This window comes from Schistocerca piceifrons, chromosome 7 (genome assembly GCF_021461385.2).
Source record: "Schistocerca piceifrons isolate TAMUIC-IGC-003096 chromosome 7, iqSchPice1.1, whole genome shotgun sequence".
NCBI classification, from domain to species: domain Eukaryota; kingdom Metazoa; phylum Arthropoda; class Insecta; order Orthoptera; family Acrididae; genus Schistocerca; species Schistocerca piceifrons.
Genome location: NC_060144.1, coordinates 231348321 through 231360668, shown reverse-complemented (window position 1 = coordinate 231360668; position 12348 = coordinate 231348321). Strand labels below are relative to the sequence as shown.

The 12348-nt window shown below is 42.1% G+C and overlaps 1 protein-coding gene across 1 annotated transcript in view; it reads right to left on the bottom strand.

Annotated features, from left to right (window-relative positions):
- Positions 1-8551: 8551 nt before the first annotated feature.
- Positions 8552-12348, bottom strand: part of LOC124805584 (myrosinase 1-like) — a 37553-nt gene continuing 33756 nt past the window's right edge. Inside the window, exon 11 of the mRNA XM_047266150.1 lies at positions 8552-8795. Coding sequence (XP_047122106.1) covers positions 8672-8795 — 124 coding nt within the window. The 3' untranslated portion in view covers positions 8552-8671. The remainder of the gene's footprint in view (positions 8796-12348) is intronic.

The following is a 12348-nucleotide window of genomic DNA, read 5'->3' as shown; positions in this document are numbered from 1 at the left end:
ACGCCGCGTCCCGGGAGCGCTGGCATCACTAGATTTTAGCCAAGCGTTTGATCGAGTGGATCACGCATACCTAACGTCCGTTCTCCAGCACATGCAGTACCCACAGCAATTCACAGCCGTCGTGATGCGCCTACTCCGAGGAGCGACTTCCAAAGTGCTCGTTAACGGGCGTCTCTCGCAGTCCCTCCCGATTTTCCGCTCCGTCCGTCAAGACTGCCCCTTGTCGACGTTACTATATGCTCTGGCACTGGAACCGCTCCTCTGTGGTCTCCGTCAACGCCTCACCGGTCTTACCCTACGTGACGTCACATTTCGCTGTACAGCATATGCAGACGACCTGGTTCTCGTGTTCCGCAATCGCGATGATGTCAACAGAGCACTAGAATGGATTACCACGTACGGTGTGGCTTCCGGCAGCTGTCTCAACGTCGCCAAATCGGTCGCCATGGCCATAGGAGACGGGTTGACCCCAGCGTGTGTCGAACCCCTACAGCTCCGTGGCACTATCAAATGTCTCGGAATAGAGTTTCACGACGACATACGGCGCACCGCGGCTCTTAACTACCGCCGCTTATTACAACAAATTCGGGTCCAGATCTTCAACCTTCGTCTGCGGACCCTCGGCATTCTCCAATGGACACACTTCGTTAATGTTTACCTCGCATCGCGCCTTCCACACATAGCGCGTGTTCTCCCAATACCGTTACTGATGGCTCGACGTCTATTAGCGGCATTCGGAGCCTACGTCAGTACAGGCATGCTCTTCAAAGTCAGTTATGAGTCACTGACCCTTCCCCCAGAAAGGGGAGGTGTTGGCCTTGTCCATGTCCACGACAGAGCTGTGTCCTTGTACGTCAGCTCACACATCAAGCTGTGGCGCCACCACCCGGAAAGTTTGACAGGTTTGCTGTTGGAGTCCTTAGCTCCGCCGTCCATTATGCCCCCACTGACGACGCAAGACATACCCCCACCCTTCTACTACTTCGGGAACTTTTACATTGAACACAGCTATTTCCGTATCGCAGTACCACCGACGAAACAGGCGTCGGCGCGGGATATATATCATGTCCTACAGCAGAGGCGCCCACCAAACATCGTGGAGACGAAAAGCCCTCAGGTTAATTGGAAGGTGGTGTGGAAGACGATTCACGCGATTCCACTGGACACAGCCGTCCGATCCATATGGTACATCACAGTCAATGGTAAACAGATCACCCGATCACGCCTCCACAAGATAAACATGGCGGAATCGCCTCTCTGCGTAGACTGCGGGATACCAGACACGGACGAACACCGTCTCACATGTGGCGCGGCAGAAGACGTATGGCGCTTGGTGCGACAAATTTTGTCGTATTTTCTACGAGTGACTCCGGAACACATTACACCTCGGTTTCTACTATTTCCGGATCAACAGTATTTCCCGCGCGCCAAGACCAACGCTGTCACGTGGATCCGTGCGCATGCGGTACACTACTTATTTCACGATGGACCTAAAGATGTATTAGACTTTTGGAACTACCTACAAGAACGTCATTGCAAGATCGTACGGAACCCTAAATACAGACAGTATTTTTCTAATTACTTAGGGAGTGCCCTACGCGACCCTCCGCGCAGCTGGATCATCAACAGGTAGGAGAAGATACCCATTGAGTGAGCTGACATGACTAGGTTCGATTCTCGGTGGAACAACATGATATACGTGAAGACGTACCTGGATGATGAAGCGTAAGGAGAGTAACGACACACCCTTCTGCATCCTGTATGAAGCACTTTTTTTTTTCGTTTTCCCCATATACATTACCTCGGTGTCGGAACGTGCCGAGATATTGTTTTCTTTTTCTCAGAGCACGATGCGGTGCTAGATACATTTATTTTTGTTGTGGTATAAAGTAAAACCACATTAAGAATGTATTAAAACAGTAAATACAAATAAATAAATAAACAATAATTCCCACAAAAGATTTCCCCTTCCCATCCCTGATTCCTTGACGGACGAGGGGGACACTGCGACCAGGCCTCGGGTTACGACCCCTGATCGCTCTGCCTTCCGCGCCCTCCCCCACCTTCTTAAAAAAATAAATAAATAAATAAATAAAATAAAAATAAAAAGTGTTTGGCTGCTAAGTGAAAAGTTCTGAGTTCAAACCTTATTCGTTGCTTAATATTTTCTTTATTTAAAAAAAAAAAAAAAAGAAAAGAAAAAAAAAAAGAGGTCGTAGGTTCAAGTCCTCCCTCGAGTGAAAATTTTAATTTTTTATTTTCAGTTTATGTGACAAACTCTTATGTAAAAAAAATAAAAAAAATAAATAGAAAAAGAAAAAAAATAAAAAAAAGAAAAAATAAAAAAAACCAGGAAATCAAGGTTCGAATCCTGGTGTGGCACAAATTTTTCAACTTACACATTGATATAAATCAGTGCTCATTGTTAGAAAAAGTCTTTAACTCCTTTGTGTCTAGAATGACATTTTTGTCAAGGTACGAAGATTTTATTTTTGTACTTTCAGGAGACTGGCGACCATTTCCTGTTTTGTTTCTTAATGTTTTTCATTTATGAATGTTTTTGTGACGGGCGCAATACCATTCCTTGGCTCAACTGTTTGGTTTTAGTCCGCAGCTTGTGGTCTTGCAGTAGCGTTCTCGCTTCCCGCGCACGGGGTCCCGGGTTCGATTCCTGGCGGGGTCAGGGATTTCCCTGCCTCGTGATGACAGGGTGTTGTGTCGTCTTATTCATCATCATCAATTATTCCCATTATGGTCGGAGGAAGGCAAGGTCAAACAACCTCTGCTAGGACCTTGCCTAGTACGGCGGTGCGGGTCTCCCGCATCGTCCCCTACGCTTCTCGGAGTATGAGACCTCATCATCATCTTAGCTTTACACCTGGATGAGCCGAAATGATAGTACAAATTATAAAATATCAGATCGCTTTATTACAACTTGAAATACGTAACTTTGTACAGTTGATGTCCACAGCAATGTCATGAATATCTGTTTCTATTACAGAGCATGCAGAACAAGATAATGGTCTCTTGTCAGAGTTCTAATTCAATTGTAGCACCTCTGCCTCGGTAGAGAGACAATGTTGTCGTCTTCGACGCTGACTTGCGCGGATTGGCAACCTCGTCAGACTAAGTAAGCGATCAGATGCGGTGGGGTGTCGAAACTCTTCTGGGTGTAAATTCTTCATTTGTGTGGCCATAGTGTCCGTAGTTGCTTTATAATGCATAATGCATGATGCTTTACCTCAATGAAGCGAAAAGCGTCTGGTTAAAAAATCTCGCATTGTTGAAGTTGCAGCGACAGCACAACAACACCATTAAGAAACTTCTGGGTGTGTCGACACCATCATCTTTCACTCGTCTTCGCTTCTGCTACCTATAATTTCGTCACGAGATACCACAACACAGATGTGAAGTAAGATTATACGGTTTCTACCCCAGTTGCTAATTATGGTACTATTATTTGGTGGATAACATAAAACTATCTGAAAGGTAACCAAGGTAAGCAGCAAAGTGATAGTGAAAAGTGCTTCGACAACAGCCACATTTATTTCCGTTGGATGGATTGCCTTTGCAAGAATCTGATCAAGTGTTAGACCTTGGTTACCCAGTTCCTAAAATTAAACTCATTTGAATGTTTATTATGTGAGGAAAGTTTTAGCAAAGGACATTTGTAAAAGTGTTAGTGTCGCTTTTCTAGGTTACTCAAGTGGGTAGCTTACACATCTGTATCATTTCACAACTGCAACAAGGTTTTGTGTAATTATGATATAGGTTTTACTTGTGTTTCGTGTGAAGCTTTGCTATTAATCCAAGATCGATCCTAATGGCGAATACGTATATCTGGCTTTGAGCATTAGACGTGCATGGATACCATGAGAACGGAGGTTACATCTGACAACCACCTTAATCCCCGAACCAACATAATCTTTCTCCAAATACCGTGCATAATAATATACGAGATAGCTTAGGTTTAGATACTGAGCATCCTTAGCGCATCAAGTACGTTGTATATGCTTTGTTTTCAACTAAGGTTCGAAGGAATCCCTACAGTAAATTGTATGCTTAATGAGAAGCAACGTCATTGTTCATGGTAATAATATCATAGACCTGACCCTATCTCATAAGGCAATCCTCAATAGGGGTAAGATAGATACTGCCTACAGGAAAATTACAGAGACCTTTGGAGAAAAGAGAACCACTTGTACGAATATCAAGAGCTCAGATGGAAACCAAATTCTAAGCAAAGACGGGAAAGCAGACAGGTGGAAGGAGTATGTAGAGGGTCTATACAAGAGCGATGTACATGATGACAATATTATGGAAATGGAAGAGGATGTAGATGAAGATGAAATGGGAGATATGATACTGCGTGAAGAGTTTGACAGAGCACTGAAAGACCTGAGTCGAAACAAGGCCCCAGCAGTAGACAACATTCCATTAGAACTACTGATAGCCTTGGGAGTGCCAGTCCTGACAAAACTCTACTATCTGGGGAGCAAGATGTATGAGACAGGCGAAATACCCTCAGACATCAAGAAGGATATAATAATTCCAATCCCAAAGAAAGCAGGTGTTGACAGATGTGAAAATTACCGAACTATCAGTTTAATAAGCCACGGCTGCAAAATACTAACACAAATTCCTTACATACGAATGGAAATACTGGTAGAAGCCGACCTCGGGGGGGATCAGTTTGGATTCCTTAGAAATATTGGAATACGTGAGGCAATACCGACCATACGACTTATCTTAGAAGATAGATTAAGAAAAGGCAAACCTACGTTTCTAGCATTTGTAGACTTAGAGAAGGCTTTTGACAATGTTGACTGGAATACTCTCTTCCAAATTTTGAAGGTGGTAGAGGTAAAATACAGGGAGCGAAAGGCTATTTACAATTTGTACGGAAACCTGATGACAGTCATAAGAGTCGAGGGACATGAAAGGGAAGCAGTGGTTGGGAAGGGAGTGAGACAGGGTTGTAGCCTACCCCGATGTTATTCAATCTGTATATTGAGCAAACAGTAAAGGAAACAAAAGAAAAATTCGGAGTAGGTATTAAAATCCATGGAGAAGAAATAAAAATTTTGAGGTTCGCCGATGACATTGTAATTCTGTCAGGGACAGCAAAGGACTTGGAAGAGCAGTTGAATGGAACTGACAGTGCCTTGAAAGGAGGATATAAGATGAACATCAACAAAAGCAAAACGAGGATAATGGAATGTAGTCGAATCAAATCGGGTGATGCTGGGGGAATTAGATTAGGAAATGAGACACTGAAAATAAAAGTAGTAAAGGAGTTTTGCTATTTGGGGAGCAAAATAACTGATGACTGTCGAAATAGAGAGGATATAAAATGTAGACTGGCAATGGCAAGGAAAGCGTTTCTGAAGAAGAGAAATTTGTTAACATTGAGTATAGATTTGAGAGTCACGAAGTCGTTTCTGAAAGTATTTGTATGGAGTGTAGCCATGTATGGAAGTGAAACATACACGATAAATAGTTTGGACAAAAAGAGAAAGATTTCGAAATGTGGTGTTAGATAAGAATGCTGAAGATTAGATGGGTAGATCACGTAACTAATGAGCAGGTATTGAATAAAATAGGGGAGAAGAGGAGTTTGTGGCACAACTTGACAAGAAGAAGGGATCGGTTGGTGGGACATGTTCTGAGGCATCAAGGGATCACCAATTTAGTATTGGAGGGCAGCGTGGAGGGTAAAAATCGTAGAGGCAGACCAACAGATGAATACACTAAACAGATTCAGAAGGATGTAGGTTGCAGTAGGTACTGGGAGATGAAGAAGCTTGTACAGGATAGAGTAGCATGGAGAGCTGCATCAAACCAGTCTCAGGACTGAAGATCACAACACCAACAATAACAGTTTTATCCCAAAATACTATTGAATCAATTATTCTGTACATCAGAAACCCATCGGTAAATGATCGTGTCAGAGACTGATGCAAATATTTTCATTCACGTATCTCCTTTGATTGCTTGCTCCTTCCACTGTGTCATCCGTTGTGTTCAGTTGTTCAGTTCAAAATTTATCTAATTAACTGAATAAATAAATATTCAAGCCTTCCCACAATTATTATCAAGAGGAATCATTGAATCAAAGACAGTAACACGAGTGTTAGCCAGTACAGAAACTTTAATGCCCACCATGAGGCCACTATTTCATGTACTATTCAATGAACAATGAAGTCGTATAGTCTGACACGACCCGAAAGCTCGAGTTGATATCAGAGCATCAATTGCTTTGTTCTGATAAGAAGGAGTTGTAATTTGAAAGTAACCTGAACATTTAAATGCTACACAGTATGTTTGTGATATCTGTCTAACGGAAAGGGTTCGATCAACATGGCCTTTTAAATTCATCTGTGAATAGTTTTAGGTATCGATTTGAACGATGGCAGATTGATCTTATGGTGAATGTGGCAAAGACGATTATAAACATAAAATCCTGTATTATTACTTACTTCTAGAAGTGTTTCAGCTGGAAAATTTATCATTCACAATTGCAAAGCAGATTAGTTCTCCAAAAACTGCAAGCAGCATAACCTTCCCTTTATGTGAATAGGTTCATTACAGATACACAGGAGCATATACCAGAATAGGTGTAATAAACAGAAAATATACTTTTTGGAAATTTCTAGCAATGGTCGACAAAGACTGGAGAAAAGTAAGCAGACTGACGCACATCTACTACCGAGTGCTTTGCCTACCTTTGCTTTTAGTTGTCTGTTCAGTCAGTTGTTAGTATACTTGATACACTTTCATTTCTCCACGACGCACAAATAATACACACTAAAAGTATATCTATGAAACACAAAGGCTGCGTGTTTGAAAGCGATCATTTTCATTTAAATATAATTGCATTCGTCCCATCTGTTACTTTAGGATATAACCTTTTTTTGTCTTTTACCAAGGCACTCTGAAATGGAAACAAAATGCGCCCACAATTCCAAGATCTATGATTTAAAAAACGTGATTCAAATACGCATAGAACTCTAAAAACTACAAGCAAACATCTTGCATGTTCAAAGAGCGTCTGTCGAGCCTCGTGTTGGACGTTTCAAGGAAGGGCATGCGTGCTGTCTCAAACAGGCTGTGCTGCTGCCGCAGACTCTTTGGAAGGTAGGAGACGAAATACTGCCAGAAGTAAAGCTGTGAGGACGGGGCGTTAGTCGTGCTTGGGTAGCACAGATGTTAGAGCACTTGCCCGTGAAAGGCAAAGGTCCAGAGATCGAGTCTCGGTCCAGCACACAGTTTTAACCTGCCAGGAAGTTTCGTTATGGGATTTGTTGTGCACGACTTTATACACGACGGTAACGAGAGCAGGGCTGCAGAGGGGTGCGGCAACTGTCGTTGTAGGAGTGCCACCGACTTACATAGCACCGGCAGAGGGCGTTCATAGTCCACTGCTGCTGGATGCGTGGCACAGCGGGTGTGCACCATTGGGTCCGCTGGATACCCCATGTCTGCCATCAGCGTCTGACAGGAACGGGGACTTCCGCTGCCAACCTTGACGCCTGTGGAGTGGTATCGATACGTGAAACAAAATGTTCATTCTTCCTACTCATTTGCATTAAGTTATATTTTTCTAGATTTGGAGCTAGCTGCAGTTCATCAAAGCAACTAGAGATTTTGTGTAAGTCATCTTGTATCCTCCTACAGTCACTCAACGCCGACACCTTCTCGTCGCCTTTTGTGTTGGTACTACCTTCTCCAAAGAGGAAGGAGAAAGAGAGGAAGGGGGAGAAATGCTTGAATGGCTAAAGATCGAGCCAACAAGACTGAATCCTTACAGGTATGTGTGCCTGAGGATAAGGGGAAATTTGACGATACTTGCAACGTATTGAGGATACTGCGGAGGTGTCGTTGTTGAGCATATAAAACAGTGCAACCTGCAGGCTTGGCTAACATCATCATTTATGTTCAAGCATGTGTTTCCCGCAGTGTTTCCATATTGATGCTCAACCTCTTCATGTTTATATTACATAATATTAATTCGTAAAATTTTGAAAGAGAAATGTCCCTACTCTCCGTATCCACTTGTTATAGTCGTAAAAAGGCGAAATGGTTCTAAATTATTCAATGTATTTCTATTTCAGCGAAAAACTAAAGGAAACACTTGGAGAATAAAATGATGTGGGGATTCTCAATAGGTCGTTCATTTTCTGACTGGTTTGATCTAATCTCCCAATTTTTCTATTTTATGCTCGAAGGGAGGCTACCTTTCTACTCATTTGCATTAAGTTATACTTTTTTAGATATGGAGCTAGCTGCAGTTCAACAAAGAAACTAGAAATTTTGTGCAGGTCGTCTTGTATCCTCCTACAGTCACTCAACGCCGACAGCTTCTCGTCGCCTTTTGTGATGGTTTGGCAGCTGCTTACTACTGAATACTTCTGCCATGAAGCCATCAGTGCCGCTTTCATTTGCTTTTCATACTCTTTTTGTACCAGAAAAAAAGACATTGGTCGAAGTGCAGACTTTCTATTTAGAAATTTATTAACATAGGAAGTGCGTGGAGACATCTACATATAGTAGTTGCATACGATACATTTATTGCCTCATGTAATTGTAGTGAATTTGTCAAGTGATCCATTTAATCACTTCATTGACATAATGATGTGCAGTTCTCCTGCGGGGAGCGCAGAAGCTCCTACTAGTTGTACTGTTCTGGCAGCTGCTTACTACTGAAGACTTCCGCCATGAAGCCGGCCGATTCCTTGGGCGTCCTGGTCCTGTTTGGACTATTGAAATCCACCTCGTACAGACCAAACTTAACCCTGTGTACAGAAATACGAGCATGTCAATTCAGACAAATGTCGTGATGCAGTGATACATAGATGAAAAAGAAGACCATCACTAACGTCGGACGAGACAGTGAGTACATTAACAGAGAGAAGCAAGTATCGTAATTGACTGTGTTGTACTGAATTACTTACAGTAACTACGAACATTATTCCACTCAGTGCCACTCTCAGATCTGCGTTTCCGTATTTTACATATTAAAAGGTTAATGGCTAATAACCAGTGTTTTCAGTTAATTTCAGTGACATGTTGGGTTTCAGATTTCTTATTGTCCTGTAGCAGGCAGCTTATTAAAGTATTTTGTACCAGCATATACAGGGTGGTCCATTGACAGTGACCGGACCGAAAATCTCTCAAAAAAAGCATCAAACAAAAATACTACAAAGACGAAACTAGTCTAACTTGAAGGGGGAAACCAAATGGCGCTATGGTTGGCCCGCTAGATGGCGCTGCCATAGGTCAAACGGATATCAACTGCGTTTTTTTTTAAATGGGAACCTCCATTTTTTATTACATATTCGTGTATTACGTAAAGAAATATGAATGTTTCAGGTGGACCACTTTTTTAGCTTGGTGATAGATGGCGCTGTAAGAGTCACAAACATATGGCTCACAATTTTAGACGTAGTAGTTTTTTCGTATGACGCTTATTTCGTGAGATATTTGGCCCGGTCACGATCAATGGACCACCCTGTATAGTTCCACACTGAATCTCATACTATCGTGAACATATGCAGGGTTATTTATAATGATCGAGACTCTTTCTAATGACCACAAAATGTTTATATTGAGAAAAGAAAATATATGATAAGATGGGTCACATTAAGGAGGTCTGGATACACTATCCTTAAATTTAAAGGCCATGCCCAATATTTTACTGGACTTTCGGTGTTTAATATCACGAAACACCTTATGATAACGGCGTATCTGAGTACAGTATAGCTTAAATAATTTATTTATTCAATGCCTAAAACAATCCGTAGCGTTATAGAGCCTTCAACCATATCATCAAAGATTCTGCCTTCTTGATATGTGGCACTGTGTACCATTAATATCACTGGTACATTATTGTAGTACTGTTACTTGTTTGACATCTATTACAAAGTGTCTGTGCTGTTGGTTTCATGAATACTGGTGGAGTTCTGAGGATAGTGGAAGTCAGTATATTCCATTCACGTGTCTTACATTCAATTGATTAGTTAGTTGATAAGTGTTATTTCTTCCGTAGCTAAGAAAAAGAGAAGTTTTATATGTTGTATATGCTGTGATAGTAGAATGGCTGTTGGGCACCTGAAAGGCTTTGTTTACTTTTATGACATCACTTTCACAGGAGGTCAGCGACCTAGGCGTGAAAACGCAAGCCAGGTTATCTTATGAATGATGTCATAATCATGACTTCACAAGCCACGTAACCTCTAAATGATGTCACATTTTCGCGAAATTAAAAAAAAATGCAAGGTGGGGTTGACAGGTAAATTAATGAAATCAAAATGAATAAAATAGCGTAATTGTGCTTTGTAACACCTCACGCCCCTCTGACGTTACAGTTAAGATAATCATCATTCTCCTTGTGCACACACAGCATTAGTATATAAATATAAGCTTCACCTGTAATGTGTAAGGTGCCATCATCCAACAAATTCAGATCTCTCTCTCTCTGTCTCTCCGCCGATCTGGGTAGCCGAGGGGTGTGAGGCCCCTTGTCAAGGTTCGCGCTGCTCCCCCCAGCGGAGGTTCGAGTCCTCGCTCGAGCGTGGGTGTGTGTGCGTGTGTTGTCCATAGCGAAAGTTAGTTTAAGTTTGTTTTATTAGTGTGTAAGCCTAGGGACCGATGACCTCAGCAGTCTGGTCCATAGGGCCATACCACAAATATCCAAATTTCTGTCTCTCTCCCTCTCCCTCCCTGTCTCTCTCTTTCTCTCCCTATCCCTGTCCCTATCCCTCTCTCTCTCACTCTCTCTCTCTCTCTCTCTCTCTCTCTCTCTCTCTCATACACACACACATGCACACACACACACACACACACACATACACACACCTGAGATCGGGCGCACGCCATATCAGTGTTAAACAACTGGCGTCCTTTGAAGTCAACACTGAACTGTTTGTTTTCATGGCAAAGCCTCAGACAACACATGAAAAGAAATGCCTCTTGTCAGAGATTTCCACCCTGCAGTGAGATGCCTGTATACACATGTACTCTGTTATAAGGTAATCCAGAAATTGTAAGTATTATCCAAACTCATCCATTTTAGGAAACCTTTGTTTCCTTTTCCCTGCATGATACTTTCAACTAATTATGTGGATGGGTATGTCGTTTTCTGTATTTCCTTGCTGAAGAAACTTCCTGTAAGGGATTGTGGTCTGTAATCTTCCAGCACATACATTATGGGATAGTCGAGTGTTATGGCACAGCCGCGCGGATTATCCGAGCGGTCTTAGGCGCTGCAGTCATGGACTGTGCGGCTGGTCCCGGCGGAGGTTCGAGTCCTCCCTCGGGCATGGGTGTGTGTGTTCGTCCTTAGGATAATTTAGGTTAAGTAGCGTGTAAGCTTAGGGACTGATGACCTTAGCAGTTAAGTCCCATAAGATATCACACACATTTGAACATTTTTGAGACGGCACATTGGTTAGCTCACTGGATCCGCATTCGGCAGGACGACGGTTGAAACCCTCGTCTGGCCGTTCAGTTTTATGTTTCCTGTGATTTCCCTAAACAGCTCCAGCAAATGTCAGAATAGTTCCTTTCAACGAGCACGGCCAATTTCCTTACCCTTTCTTGGTACAATCCGAGCTTGTGCTCCGTCCCTAATGACCTCGATGTTGACGGGACGTTAAAAACAATCCGTCTTCTGCCATTATGGTATGGATACTTGAATAGCTCGATTTCTGAATATGTCATCAAGCCGGTTTGGTGTGAAGCTTTCCCGGAAATCATATTATATTTGCTAATTGCGACAAAGCTGGTGACATATGATTCAGCTTTTTGTGGATCTATCATCTTAATATTGCTACACACACCAGATAAAAGAATCTGTTATATATTATCTTTCACATCACAAGTTCCACATTAACTGATGGATGTTTTTTGTGATTATACAAATTTACTAGCTCTTGCACCATATCAAACCAACTGACAAATGGCCTGAGCAGTTTAATGTTTAAACATTTTACCCTTATGAATTCTACTGAACTACTCCACGACTGTAGCTTTCAAGCTGAAAGCAATGAGTCCCAAGAGATTAATCTAACGTTTTGCATTAGCTCCTTGAAATGAGTGTTGTAAAATTCCTTACCTAAGACTATTTGTAAATGTTTCAGGTTCCTATTACATCTTCCGTACGTCTTTCTAAGCTCATCTGCGGCCTGTCCTTAGAACAGCGTTTCATGCATGTTTGCTATGCATTACTATTAATAGGTTTTCATAGCCTGAATTTTATCTGGAAAATAGAACTAAATCTAACATATCAGCTTGATGATAATCAAGATTTGCCTTTCTGATAGCCACTTTCCTCAGATAGACTTCCTG